At 63.3% G+C, this 14,887-nt stretch overlaps 1 protein-coding gene across 1 annotated transcript in view; it reads left to right on the top strand.

Moving 5' to 3' along the window:
- Positions 1-12,805, top strand: part of MORN1 (MORN repeat containing 1) — a 52,072-nt gene extending 39,267 nt beyond the window's left edge. Inside the window, exons 13-14 of the mRNA XM_021684357.1 lie at positions 10,747-10,793; positions 12,657-12,805. Coding sequence (XP_021540032.1) covers positions 10,747-10,793; positions 12,657-12,805 — 196 coding nt within the window. The remainder of the gene's footprint in view (positions 1-10,746; positions 10,794-12,656) is intronic.
- The last annotated feature ends 2,082 nt before the right edge of the window (positions 12,806-14,887 follow it).

Raw genomic sequence — 14,887 nt, 5'->3', positions numbered from 1 at the left:
GAGAAAAATCACCTGCTCTTGAAGGACAGGAGCCCTCCCTCGGGAGACAGGGCGCACGGGGCCCAGCGTGGGCGGGGCGGGGGACAGCGTGGCCCCTCGGCGACGGGGATGGGTGCCAGATGCCCACCTGCGAGCGAAGGCAGGCCTCTGACGGGCGCGTGTGGTCCCATCAGCCCCAGGGGCCGAGGCGCCCGCGCTCGGGGCGCACCTCTCTCTTCACCCGCCAGCCAGGGGGCTGCAGAGAGAGCCACGCTCGTGGGCAGAGGCCTGTGGGCATAGACCCGATGACGAAACTTGAGGAAACTGAGAAATCCAGGAGAAATGGGAAGAGGGCCGCCACAGCCTGACGCCTTCCCGCAGTGAGATTGCTCATCGCTGACGCCAGTGGGCGTGGGCCGGGCCGGGACTCCCGGAGGCTGGCACCGTGTCGGTCGGCTGACAAGCCTTTGATCCCGCTCACGCGGCAGAGCCGGGACGCGCTGTTTCCCGGGGAAGGTGCCTCCCTTGCGTGTGGCTCTGAGTCATGGTGTGTGAATTAACTATGAGGCCCGCTCTGCACAGTAACTAGAGAAGCAGAGACGTGGGAAAAACGGCCAAGATCTGCTAAACGTGGAGACGCCGCGGCCACCCAGTGTTTCAGTGGCAGGAACGCATGTGCCGACCAGAAGTGGACACAGCCGCCCACAGCCCCGGGCTCCGGGCTCAGGGCTCCGGGCTCTGGGCTCAGGGCTCAGGGCTCCGGGCTCAGGTCTCAGGGCTCAGGGCTCAGGGCTCTGGGCTCAGGGCTCAGGGCTCAGGGCTCCGGGCTCCGGGCTCAGGGCTCAGGGCTGTAACCGTGGCAACTTCGAGCAAACAGAAGGCCCTCGCTGTCCGGTTCCTCCTGAGGAAAATGAGGGAGGGGTCTGACCAGGGTCCTCGTCGTGGGGGGTGACAGCACCGAGAGGGAGGGGTCCGACCGGGGCCCTTGTCCTGGGGGGGTGACAGTCTCAGGAAGGCACGTTTGCATGTGGAATGCTCCGCATCTCTGTGAGTGAGCTTTGTGAGCTGGTGACGTGGCCGTGACGCATTCTTGCCCCCGTCTGAGATTCGTGGAGGCTGCTGCCCCTTCTCCCCGGGAAGCCCGAATCTCTGGGCAGCCCAGCTGACGACTTCTGCATATAAGAAGCCTGGACAGATGGTTTTCATGGTGAGCTCCAGTGGATCCCGTGACTTGGGGGGCACATTTGCAGGCACAGGTCTGAGCCTTGTTGTGGCTGTAGAGCGCCCCCCTGAGCCCCCTCCCCTGCCCCTGTCACAGGGTCTGTGTGGCACGTCACCTCTCTCAGACCCCACCACCCCCACAACTGCCTTCAGGGCCCCCTGCTCTGTGCCTCCGACTCTGGTTCGGGCACCAACTCCCCACATCAGCGTCCAAACCTGGCTCTTGACCCCCAAAGCCCACCTTTTGGAATTCTAAGAAAACCATCCTTCCTAGCAACCCAGGCTGACTCTGGCAGGTCAGAAGGCCTGGACTTCAGGCTGGGTCTGGTTGGCCGTGAGGAACCCCCACCGGGTCTCGGCCACGTCTCAGATGTGTCGTGGCCCTCTGGACCACCCCTGGGGTCACCTCCACGTGAACGAGACAGGGCCAAGGGAACGAGATGCTCCTGACGCTCTGCGAGCCCCCAGCTGCCAGGACCCACGGGGGAGGGAGCATCTGGGAGGGGCTCTGGCAGCTTCCTGCCACACGCCAGCCCCCACCCAGCACGCAGCCACCGCCTTCCCCTCCCGAGGGGCCTGCGATGCCATCTCACACACACCTTGGCCTCCCGGGAAGGCCACCACTCGGACCCCACCTTCTGTAACGGGGGCGGGCCGGTGGTGGGGTGCCAGGCCCCGTCGGCTCTCCCCACAGGTGCCCCCCAGACTGCGTCAGGCCAGCTGGGCATCCCAGCCTGGCATTCTGCATTTCTGCCTGTGGGTTTGCAGCCTGCCTCCCAGTCTAGACAGAGCCCCCTGGAGGGAGTGGCCGTGGGGGGAAAAGGCTGGGAGGGGGCGGCCCCCCCAAGCCCGTCTCCCCCTGTGGCAACAAAGGGGCCGCACCCAACACAGCCCCAGGGATGCAGAGCCAAGGGCCCTGGTACCACTACCCCCAGATCACGGGCTCTACCCACTTCCTCTCGCCCCCCAGCGACTCCAGAGCCTCCGTCCTTTCCAAGTTCCCAAAGTTAAGAATTTCCGTGGGGCCAAGATGGGGGTGTGTGCAGATGGCTTCCACGCCCAGAAACCCACCACACACTGCCCCCCTCCCAGTGGCCAGCGACCAGGGGCGCAAAGTGGTCTGTGGGTGTTGGCAGCGGGTTCAAGAACTCCCGCGGGCAGTGGGACGGGCGGCACCACTGGGCTGACGTGACTGTCCCAGCCGTGCGTGTGTGGGTGTCAGACCCCAAGATTGGAGAGGGTGGGAGAAGCAGTCCAGGTGGCTGCCATCCCACCTGGGGTGACCCAAGTGGGGAGCAAGGGTCTGTGGGAGCAGTCACGGGGGCTGGGCTGCGGGCCTGGGGCATAGCACCCGCAGACACAGGCCGTCTGTCCCGCAAGAGCACCTCGGACGTACCCTGAGCCCCCTGCGGCCCCACGGACAGGAGTCACTTCTAACGTGCTCCAGGGCCCTGGGAAAGGACAGGTCTCGCTGAGCCTCCAGCCGCCGGTCAGCTGTGGACCCTTGTCTGTCCCCCCCCTCCCTGATGACCCCTCAAAGCCACAGTAAACCACGCGCTTGCTCATCTACTCACTTTGCCCACAGAGCAGCCCATTATTACCATCCGGGAGGCTCACACAATAGAAATGATTGAAAAAGATTAAGAGGGATTCGCCACCCTGTAATTTTGGAGCCTGGCAGAGGTTTTAATTTACATAAGAAGGGTAGAGCATTCCAGAGGAATCCTTTGCCTCTTGTTACAACTTCCAGGCATAATTCTGCATTATCTTCACTGTCTAAGAATCACCTTTGTGCATTTTGGTGGAGGGAAGGGAGGTGAAGGGTCGGTCAGGCGCCGTGGCCACTGGGCTTCTACCCTCCAGCACACATGCTCTGACTACTTATTCTTGGGGTGTGTGCCTGCCCAGGGAAGGGGCACTCAGGGGCAGCCAAGTGCTAAGGGGCCCAGCCCCCGGCCCATGCGGGGCCCCTCGCCACACAGACCCCCACCCAGCCACGCTTGGCAGAGTCCCAGGCTGGGAGGGCCCTGCATGTGGCTGACAGGGAAGGGGCCTGCTGAGGTCCTGAGCCGGGTCCTGGGGTCCCAGAAGGGGTGTGGCCCCGTCTGACTCCATTTCCCCAGGGAATGGCATGAATTGGGGCCCTGTCTTCTCCACTATCTCAGAGCCTGGGCCCTGAGTTGCTCCCTCCTCAGGCTCAGGTGGGTCCGCAAGGCCAGCCATCTCCTGCAGGGTGAGGCAGCCTGTGGATGGGGCCCCTCAGTGTGGACCCAGACTGGGCGGGTCGGCAGATGGCCGCGGGAGTTGCGAATCTGCTCCATCCCTGGGCAGAGTGTGGCAGTGGCCCAGCCAGGAGCCACGAGGCCGCTTCGCTGTGCCCACTGCCTGGGGCCAGGCTCCATCCCGAAGGCCCCAGGGGCCTGCGGCTGGGCTCCGCGGGGCCCGGCCAGGCCTGGCAGCACGAGCTGCGCTTTCGGGCTCACACCCAGCTCTGGCTCCACCGGCCGGGCCTGCCCCACAGGACCCCGCACCCCGCCGGGGCTGGCACCGCGAGCCTGTCCTCTCTGGGTCCCCGCTGACCGCGGAGCACTGCCCAGCCTGCCGCTCTTCCCCGGGAGAGCCCAGCTTCCACCGCAGCTTCTCGCTGCTTTCCTGCGGAGACATTCCTGGCACCTCACGGAGTTTCACAACATGACACAGAGGCCTGTCGGTTCCTGAGTGATGTGCGATCCTGTCAACTGCAAAAGATGGAGTCGATTTTGGAAATGTGGCCGTGAGCTTGCCCAGCCACCCACGAGAATTCCATTGAACAGGGCACTCGCCCTCCCTGAAACCCTAAATGTGTGCTCTGTAGTAGGACGGCACAGCGGCCCGCGGCCCCACCCGCGAAACACCACCCCTCAGCCTGCCATGCGTGAGGCCCGGGGGCGACCTCGCCCCTGACCGCTCATTGCCGGCTCAGCACAGGGCCAGCCGGAGCCTGACGCGTGCTGGCCAGCACAGCCCCTCCCCTGCTCACCCGGAGAAAAATGGGTTTAATTAAGACTTCCGTGATTAGTCATTTAATCAGTCATCAGGCCAACACAGATGGAGCCAATTAATGTTTTTACTTGAATAGATAGTTGGGGCTGGCAGCCCATCCGCGCAGGGTCGTGCAGGTGACCGCTGAGCACCTGACGCAGGCCCCCATCCCCTCCATCCTGGGCTCCTCGCTGACCCTGCCCCAGGGACACAGGTCCACAAACCGTCCCCCCTTGTCGGCCCTGGGGCCCAGGCACTGTCCTGTCCACCCCTGGCTGGCCTCACCATGACCCAGAGATGCTCTGGGAGGGGCCTCCAGGGTCAGCGGGACAGGCTCGCGGTGCCAGCCCCGGCGGGGTGCGGGGTCCTGTGGGGCAGGCCCGGCCGGTGGAGCCAGAGCTGGGTGTGAGCCCGAAAGCGCAGCTCGTGCTGCCAGGCCTGGCCGGGCCCCGCGGAGCCCAGCCGCAGGCCCCCGGGGCCTTCGGGACGGAGCCTGGCCCCAGGCCGTGGGCACAGCGAAGCGGCCTCGTGGCTCCTGGCTGGGCCCGGCCGGCAACTGGCATGGCCACAGGCCTCCCACCGCACCACGGCATCTCTGGGGGCCAACTCTGGGTGTACCCCACCCTCTCCCTCCACTCTGGGCCCTACACAGGGCTCAGCCCAGGAGGCTGGGGCAGGTGCTTTGAATTGAATCTCCAATGACCCAAAGAAACCCCACAGGAGGGGACGCCTGGGTGGCTCAGTCAGTTAAGCAGCTGCCTTCGGCCTGGGTCATGATCCCAGGGTCCTGCGATCGAGTCCCGCATCGGGCTCTTTGCTCAGCAGGGAGCCTGCTTCTCTCTCCCTCTGCTTGTCTTCCCTCTGTCAAATAAATAAAATCTTTCAAAAAAAAAAAAAAAGAAACCCCCCAGGAGGTCCGGGGGGAAGCCCCCAGGCCCCCCTCCCCCCCGGCCCCCCCCCCCAAGCCCCCTCCAGCCTTTGGTATGTGCTGGCCCTCCGCTGGGTTGCAGCCTGCGTCACCAGGGAGTGTGTCAGGGGGCTCTTGGCGCGGGTCTGCTGCGGTGCTGAGGGGAGGGGCGGGTTGATCTCAGGTGGGCCCTGGGACAGCCCCCCGGGGGTGAGAGCTCCCAAGACAAGAGGGTGCCGTGTAGGGGGCTCTGGTCCCTGCTGCAACCTGCCGCCCTTCCCCTGGCCACGGATCCCTCACAGAGTGGGCTCGGTCTCTGCCGCCCCGTCCGGCGGCTGGCAGCTCCTCTGCGTGTGTTCATGGGAAACAGGAGATAGGGACTGATGGCTTTCTCTGCTTCCTCCGAAACTTTAAAGATGGAGAAATGAGCCCCGTCTCGTCCGAGCAGGAATAATAAACGGAAGCAGGTGTGAGGGCCGGCGGGGCGGACGGAGCAGCTGGGCTGGCGCTCGGGCCGCCCTAACCCCCCACGGCACCGCAGGGCCGGAACAGTGACCGTGACAGCAGACGGAGGCTGGCGGCAGGAGGGGCCCTAACCCCTCATACGCCCACTGCAGGCCACTGGCGGGCGCCCCCACCCCCGTGAGGGAGCAGGCACCCCCTGTGGGCTTTCAGGGCCCAGAGCTGATTGCCCACTGCGGACAGGGGCCCCTAAATGGTCCTTGGAGCCCCGCCCCGCCTTGGCCCCCCCGGGTCTAGGCTGAGAGTTCCTGGAGCCTCGGGTGCATCTGCGCCCCCTCCCTCTTGGCCCTCAGCCGCTCTCCCACACACGCGTGTGTGCAGGGGCCTCACTTGAGGGGCCGCTGTGGCAGCATAACCCCCAGTCCCAGTGTGAGCTTGGGTGGGGACAGACCTGCTGGGGGCCCCGCGGAGCAGACCACCCTCTGGGGCCGCGCTGTCTGGGAGAGAAGCCGGAGCTGCCCACCGTGGCTCTCGCTCGGGGCCCACGGCCCTGAACCTCCTGCATCCTGGGGGTCCCCAGGAAGTCGCGATGCTGTCCAGCTCAGCCCCAGATCCAGGCCAACCTTGCTCCCGCAGTTAGCTGACTGTTCTAATTTTGGAACTTTCTTATGGGCCCTCCATGGGGGCCACAGAAAGCCCTGGGGCTCACATCCCACGTGAGCAGGTCAGGAGAGCCCGGGCAGCTTCTCTGCCGGCCACATGCCCTCCAGGCGGCAGTTTTCCTAATCTGTGTCTTTGACTCCATGGCTCCCCGGTTCCCTCAGCCAGCACAACCCATTAGTACGGGAGGACAGCCGTGATGCCCATAGGACCGTGGGCAAAGGCCAGGATCCTGGGCCTTGACACACACTGCCCCGGAGGTGGGGGCTCTCCCCCAACCAGGATGCGGGAAAGGGTCCCTGTGCCCTCTTGCCCTAGGTGGGCCTTGGGCAGATTGGTCCCCGTGCCCCCTCCACAGCCTGAAAACCAGTGACAACAAAGGTCAGGACCAGGCCTGACGAAGCCCTGAGCCTGTTCCCCCAGCCCCCTGCCCCCCAGTCCGGTCTTCAGCCAATGGGCCTCCTCTGTCTAACCATAGAGCCACCAAGCCCAAAGCCCTGCTGGTCCCTCAGTGACCTGTGGGTGGATAGGCCCGGGTCACCTGGGCTACTGGAGACCTTTGGTTCACCCAAGGGAACCCCCTTCTCTTGCCACCCACCGTGTGCTTGGCCATGGGGTCTTCACACCCCCTCACCATTGCCTCCCTCTGTTCAGCTGCCCAGTGAAAGGACAAGCGCACACACAGGTTCCGGGCCCACTGGGCCAGGGTCTGGCTGACTGGCCTCAGGCTTCCTCTCCAATTATGGCCATTTCTTCAGCTCTGCCAATTTGTTCTCCCCCGCCAACACCCGGGCCTGCAGAGAAGCACTGAGGACCCACACGCCCCAGACCTTGCCTGTGGTCCCCATGCCCTGCCCAGGCGGCTGTGGGCATCGCCTCAGCGACAGTTCTGCTTAGGGTCAGACATGCTCATGGTAATTCCAGTGGGACAGAGTCCCAGGTGCCTTCTTGAGGGGCCTCATGACTTTTCAGTGCAGTCCTGAGATGCACCTGTCCTAGTCGAGGTCACATGGCTCAGAAAGGACATTCTCAGGGCCTGAAGAAAGAGAAAGACATGGGGTCATGGGGAGCACCAGGGCCAGCTGTGCTGAGGGGACAGCGACTGGACTGGTGAGCCACTCAGGTAGCTGAGCACCTAGGAGGAACCTGCAGAGTTACCTTGTTGACCTTGACAGGAGGCCATCCAGTTCCCCTCCTGGGGCCTTGTGGGGACTGAAAGACCCACCATGGGAGGGTGATTCCATGCTACAGATGATTCTCACAGGACCAGGCCCCACCTCACAGGGCCACAAGCAGTCAGGACAAGATGCCATTTGGGGGCCCTCAAAGGATGACCCCAAATAGCAGTGGCAGAGGCCTCATGCTCTGCCCTCCACAAGGAGCCCCAGCCCTTCAGGACTGACCACAAGGACACGAGCTGGGGCCATCGGGGCACCACATCCCAGTTTGGTCTACAGGTGCAGAAACAGGCTTCTGCTTCCAGCCAGGACGAAGTGCAAGGGGCAGGATTTGGCCCTCTCGCACACACAGGTAAACAACAAACAAGTTGGACAAGATCCAGGAAACAACAGCCAGCCTTCACAACACTTTGAGGCCCCAGCTCACTTCCTGAGCATTTCCAGCTGTGGTGCAGGGAGGGGACCCAGCAGTTCCAGGGGTCCCCCCAAGGGCAGAGATGGAGCTGGGAGTCCTAGAAAGCCAAGGCAGCTAGAGTCTGCAGGAGGGAGCACGGGAGAGGAGAGAGTCCTAGAGATCTGCAGAGCATGAGGAACGTGCTTGAGGCCGGGAAAACCACAGAGAGGGCCACAGCGAGCCCTGCCCAGAGCTCACACAGGGCTGTGGAGAGTGCTCGGTCCAGCGGTCAGCCTGGAAGACCTCCAGATTCACAGGACATCAGAAGAGTATTTAGTAGTGGGGAATAATGAACCCTATCTTGAACCCCACCTAACAAACCTTAAAGCCAGACCCAAAAGGATCAAACCATCTCTAAGGAACTGAACAGCATCAAGAATATTTATAAGAATACAAAGTAGGGGCGCCTGGGTGGCTCAGTTGTTAAGCGTCTGCCTTCGGCTCAGGTCATGATCCCAGGGTCCTGGGATCGAGCCCCGCATCGGGCTCCCTGCTCAGCGGGAAGCCTACTTCTCCCTCTCCCACTCCCCCTGCTTGTGTTCCCTCTCTCGCTGTATCTCTCTCTGTCAAATAAATAAAATCTTTAAAAAAAAAAAAAAGAATACAAAGTAGCCAGTAGCCAAGAAAGTAAAATTCACGATGTCTCACATCTGACCAAAGATTACCAGGCACAGGAAGAAAGCAGGAAAGTACAACCCATAATGAGGAAAAATAAACTAATCAAAGCCAACCCAGAAATGACACAAATGGGAGAGTCAGTAGATGGGGAGGTGAAACGCTGTGAGTGGATTGTGCATGTCCAGCAGGGAAGACTGGCCACGCTCGGCAGACACGGAGGCGTGAAGGAGTGGACTCACCCGCCGGAGCTGAAAAATGTGGGCAGGGACGGGTGGAAGGAAACGAGAGCCGTGAGCTTGCGGGCACAGCCTTGGCGACCCCCCAGATGAAACCCGGAACGAAAAGACTGAACATCACGAGCCAGATGGTGCCTATCGGCCAACCACATGCAGGATCAGAGGCTCCAAGTGCTGCAGGGGAGAACGTGACAGAAGAAACAATGACGGCCAGAATGTCTTCAATCTTCATGAAAAATATAAACCTGTAGATTCAAGACACAAGGAACCCCAAGCACAGGAAGCTTAAGGACAAGGACACCAGCTGCAGATCAAGAGAAAACACAGGATGCAGTGCTGGGCCCCGGCCCCATTCCAGCTCCCAGCACCAGCCCCTGAACCCCAGGCCCCCAGCCCCCTGCCCGCCCACCGCGGGCTCCCAAGTCTGCCCAGGAGGCCTGTCACCTCTCCCTGCCCTGATCGCCCTTGAACCCTGGAGGCTCCGCCCGGTGCTGTATACAAGGTCCGTGCCCAGTACAGGGCTCCGGCTGCACCCTCAGCCGCCCGTCTCTCGGACGCGCCTCCCAGGTCTCCTAGGGCTCCATGCCCTCACCCCGCGCGGCTTGGAGAGCCATCCCGCTAATGGGCGCCTCCGGCATCACCTCACACCAAGGCTCCCCAGCTCCTTCTCGGCTCTGCCTCTGCTTTCTCGAAGCCCTGGGGGTTCTGTAAAAACTCTCAGGATTCTTGTAACCCCGTCTATTTCTCTTGAAGCTGGCAGGCTGACAGACTCTGGTTATTCTTAGTGCTGAATTATTTATCTGCATTCCCCTCCTCACCCACACTTCAGAATTTGTAACGTGGCTCCTGGGTCCAAGCCAAGGCCCATTTTCCCCCACTTGAAATGAAGTAATTTTAAAATCTTTTGTCTTTAATTTTTTATCACCCAAACCATGCCTGTGGTAATTAAGCTTGGCACGGGGTCGGAGCCTGGCGGGTCGCCAAGCTGATGCCAGGGAGCCCCCTGGCCTCCAGCCCCCCCGCCCCTGCTCTGATGACAGGAAACCAACAGCCATGGAGGCAGGGGTGGGAGGGGTCCCCCAGCCCCCCCGCCCAAGTCCCACTGGATAGATAATTCAGGGCAAAGCCCAGCCCGCCACACTCGGGGCCTCCGTCCCACCAGGAAAGTGCGTCCAGCAGCTGGAGGACCCAGGTGGGCGTCCACACTGCCCCGGCTCCCTGCTCCCAAGGTGGCAGGAGGAGGCTGAGGGCCTGACCCAGGGCAGAAGCTGACGACGTGCGCCAGGTGTCCTCACCGGCACACGGCACGTCCCCCGGGCGGGTGACCACCCCTGCGGGCGGGCGGAGCGGGCACATCACCGCGCACCACGGAGAGGAGAACCTCCGGTCGGGTCGGAGCCCTTGGCCTCAGGCTTGACTGAGCTGCCTCGGGCTGCCCACCAGGGCCCTCTTGTGGCTGCCGTGACCAGAAGTGAGGGTCTCTGTCCCTCAGACTTGGGGCCAGGCCTGGGCCCACCCCTCCTGTCCCTGCCTGCTGCTTTGTCCCTTCCTGTGAGTCTCCCAGGTAACGACCTTCAGTCCTTCTGAGGGGGACCCAAGGGGACACACCAGTGCCCCCCATGGCCCCACCTCCCACGGAGCCCAGCTGCCACTGGAATATAAATGCCAAACGCAGTGGACCCGGCGCATCGGCCCCTTCCTGGGCGGCTGCTCTGCCCGGCGTTGTGCGGCCTTGGTGCCCCCAAAAGCTTTGTGCACGCGGCAGCACCAGCTGTGGAAACAGGGGCGAGCTTGTGAGGCTCGGCTCCAGCGTCCGTCCACGGGCGTGTTTGGGTGTAGACGGGAAGGCACCAGCCGGGGCGGGCAGAGAGCTGTCCAGCGGGGGCTGCGCACGCTGCGCTCGGAAGGCAGGGGTGGGGCCTCCGAGGACAGGAGGGTTGTGGCTGGGCCCACGCGGGGCCGTCCTCGGGGCTGCAGTCTCCCAGGGGCTTCCTCCTCTTCTCCCTGCAGGCCTGACGGGGCGGCCACGACCGAGCCGGCAGCAGGAGCCTTCCCAGGTAGGTGGGCAGGAGGAGGACTCAGTCGAACGGGCCAAGGCCACCGGTCACCCCACAATCTGCATGTACCCTAGTTGTGGACCCTTTGGAAAAGCCCCCTTCCCCTAAACGCACCCCTAAATTCAACACTGACCGTGGCTTGGGCAGCTCCCAGCCTGGCCAGCCCCCACGCTACCCAGGGCACCCCCAGAGGCACCAGAGGTGGAGGGGACACGGATGGGCCCAGGGCCGCCACAGGACCCTCTCCAGCCTCTGTCCCTTCAGAGGGCTGCGGGCACAGGGCAGGGTATGGTGAGGGGTGCTTGCCCATCCCCATCCTGGGTGCCCCTCTGTCCCCATGGGCAAAGTGAACATCCCTGGTTCCTTGTGTCCAGGGTCCTGACTGGAAGGCTGGCAGGCCTCCAGGTCTGGGCCCCCTCTGACCCCACGTGTATTTGGGAGTGTTGGCAGGGCCCGTGGCCCCTGAGCCCACCTTGTGCAGGAGGAGGGCTGGGTCCTGGGCAGCGCCCCCCACGTCCCCCTTTGGGCTGGCACTGGGAGCCCCAGCAGCAGCCACACGAGTCTACACTTCAGGCCCCTGGGACCCTCGTGCGCACCCCAGCGGGAGGGGGCGAGGGTGGGCAGAGGGGACGCCCCACACTAAGTTGGGAGGGGCCGATGGGGGATTGGTTGGAGGAGGGCCAGGCCCTGAGGAGCAGCAACTTCCAGACCGCGAGGGGCAAAGCCAGCGGGTGGCCAGGTCCCTGAGATGTGGGCAGCGCCGTCTCTGTGGGGACGCCGGGCACCGGGCCCGCGGCCAGACCGTGTGGGCCGGGCCTTGGGTGGCCACCAGCCAGACCCTCTCCCGGCCTCTGGGAGAAGAGCGTTGGGAGCGAGTTCAGACGAGGGCTGGGCTGGGTTCTGCGGCCACTGCCCACTGCGCCCTGCTCCCCAGCCGGCGCCACAGGCTGGGGAGCTGTGTTCCTGGGAACACCTAGAAACCCGTGCTGCTTGGAAACACTGTGGCGTTGCCATGCACGGCGTCTCCTCCAGGCCGACCGGGGGGCCTGGTGCCCCGGGCTGCGGAATGTGGGCCCCCTCCCAGGCCCCCCGAGCTGCTGAAGGAACTGACTCAGAGCCCAGCAAATTCCTGCCGCCGAGGCCCTTTCTCATCCTGCCCCAGGAACACGCGGTGTCCGCAGGGCGCAGCGGGGAGAGGGCCTGCTTTCCAGACCGGGGCGCTGGAATGTTCTCTCTGACGGTGTGAGCCGACTCCTGCGCCCCATCTCAGCTGCGGCCGCATTCCTGGTGTGAGCCCGGGCCAGCCCAGCGAGCTTTTTCCACGCTCCGGTGCCAGCCCCCTTGGGCTCGGGGGAGGGGAGAGGACGGTTTCTATGGCAACCGCACTTTCTGTTATTTCTTATTTTCTTTTTTATGGTTTCTCCAACTTTGAAGCTCTGCAGACAGTTTACAGACTGCAAGAGGGAAAGTGCTTCTCCTTCTTCCGAGCGCACCGGAGGGCGGCCCTCCTGCCCTAGGCCACAGCCGGCCAGGCGGCCACGTTTTCGGAAGCTTCATTGTTTAAAAAACATTTTAGAGGAAACGAATTCTCTTTCTCCTAAAAAGATAGGGAATATTTTCAAAAGAATCCTTGCACTCAGCCGTGCAGCCCCGTCAGTGGTGAGGGGCTCTCCGCGCCCCCGGGTCCCGGGGTCACCGGCCGAGGAGAAGGCCTGGAGCCCCCATCGGGGCACTGAGGCAGGGTCCCAGGGTCCCAGGCAGGGTGTGTGGGTGGACAGAAACCGAGGCGGGAGAGAGGCAGGGGCAGGAGCCTGGGCAGCCAGGGGGCCCTGGGGGCCACGTCTGAGCGCCTGTCTTTTGCAGGGGAGTATGTCGTCATGATCCGCGATGTGACCGACCCTCCCTTCCTGGGCCACACGCTGCCCACCGCCTTCAAACACCTTCGGGTCTTGGGGAAGGGGACGGACCAGCAGCCCCACGTCCCTGGAGAAGGCCCCGAACCCCCAAGCTAGGGGAACCGCCCCCATGCTCCGGACAGCCACCAGTATGCCCCTCGGGAGACCATCCTCACTTGGAATGGAGAGAAGCCCCCTCTGCTCTGCGGGGCACCTTCCTGCACTTCCGCGGTGGGACTGAGTGCGGGCTGGAGGGCCCCCCTCACGCATCCCATGGCTTCAATAAAACGCTGAACACCGACTCCCGAGAGGCGCCTGACCCTGACAGCAAGCCCCTTCCCACACAGCCAGGCCCCCTTCTGGCTGGCACCTCCAGTCCCCAGGGGGAGCCCAGGCCAGGCTGGGGAGGGGGCGGTCCTGCCCCCCCCCCAGCTCCCCAAAGAGTCTGGCAGTGAAGCCGGCCCTACTGTCCCCTCCGAGCCCGCACTGCCTCCCGCCCACGATCCCAGCCTTGGAGGGTGGCTCGGCACCCCTCCTCACAGGCAGCCCGGGGCCATGGGAACCCGCTGCCCAATGAGCAATCAAGAGGCAGCAGCAGGTGATTGGTTTTCCGGAAACGAGCTTCGTGTCTGGGGGACACTTCTTGGCTTTTACAGCTGCCTCTGAAACCCACCCAGGGCCTGGGAGCGGGGAGACTTGGGGAGGCTGTGGCAGGCTGACAGGGAAGGGCGGGTGGCGGGGCCTCCTTCGGCCTCCACTGAGCAGGCCAGAGCCAGGATCCAAGGCCTCTGCCTGGCTCCAGCTTCCATGGCCCCTGGGGCTCAGCCTGTGCCCACCCTGCATTGGCTGGAGCTAGGCTGGGCCCTCGCTCGAAGCCCACCACTCTTCTCCGTCATTCTCTGAGGAATGAGGAACGGGGCGGGGAGCACCCAGCCCCCAGCCACGAGAAGCACACTGCTGCTTCCCATCGCGGGAACCCTACAGACCCCGCACCTCTCCGTCCAGCACCCACTTCCCTCCTATACTTGCGTCTGCACCCTGCCCCCCACCCTCCAGGATGGGGCCCCCCCACCCCGCCCTCGGGGCACCACACACTGTCCCCACACCCACACAGCGGCTGCTCCCTCAGCTCCCTGACGGCCCCGCGCTGGGGCACCCCCCACCCCCCGACGCTGCAGTCTTTGTTGTTCAGGCACAAATGTTTGGCTTCCGCCTCTGCTTCGCTCCTGCCTTGTGGTCCATGGCAAGTCTTGTCCGTCCTGCTTCAGAGTGCATCCCCAGCCCGACTCCATCCACCCACACCCTGCACACAGCAGTTCTGTCAGGGCTCATCCCCCAAGTCTGTGCCAGGACCTCCAGGCTGACCAGAGCTGGTCTCACGCTCACTGCCCTCACCCCCTGCTGCTCCCCCTGGCTCTCGGCATTCCACTCACACCGGCCCCTACAGCTCCTCCGTCCTGCCAGGCATGTTTCTGCCTCAGGGCCTTTGCATATGCTCTTCACTCTGCCTACACTGCTCGTCTCCCAGATGCCACCTTCTCATGAGGCCTTCCTTGGCCACCAGCTCTGAAGCCTCACCCCACCTCCAGCAAACACTTCCTGCTCCCTCCCCAGCTCACGTCCTTTGCACAGATGCACTTCACTTGTCTGGTTTGCAACCTCCAAAGGGAGGCATTTGGTCAGTTTTGTTCACTTGTATAACCTCAGCATCTAGCACAGTGCGTGACCCTTAGGAGGCCCTTGGCAAATAATTGTTGAATGAATGGGTGAATGTGGAGCACCTACTCTGTGCCAGGCAGAATGGGAGGCACTTGAGACAAATTGGGCAGAGGAGGTGTGCAGGGAGATGGGTAGCGGAATAACTGGAAGGGGGGCTAGGTGGATGGATGGGTGGATGGATGGATGGACGGACGGACAGTGGGTGGGTGAATGGATGGACAGATGGACGGTTGGGTGGATGGATGGATGGGAGTGTGGATAAACGGAGGGATGAGTACACGCACGGACAGACAGATAGACGGATGGGTGGTCCGGTGGGAGCGTGGGGGGGGGATGGATGTAATTACGGATGGATGGAGCAGAGGTTCGTTTGTCGTTAGGTGGTAGGCTCACATGGAATAGTTGTGCTCTTACTAAAGGCAAGAAGTGGCAGAGGAGGAAAGGATCCCTACGTCGAAGCCAACCCAAAGCCACAGAGCC

This window comes from Neomonachus schauinslandi, chromosome 4 (genome assembly GCF_002201575.2).
Source record: "Neomonachus schauinslandi chromosome 4, ASM220157v2, whole genome shotgun sequence".
NCBI lineage: Eukaryota > Metazoa > Chordata > Mammalia > Carnivora > Phocidae > Neomonachus > Neomonachus schauinslandi.
This window is presented reverse-complemented; position numbering and strand designations above follow the sequence as displayed.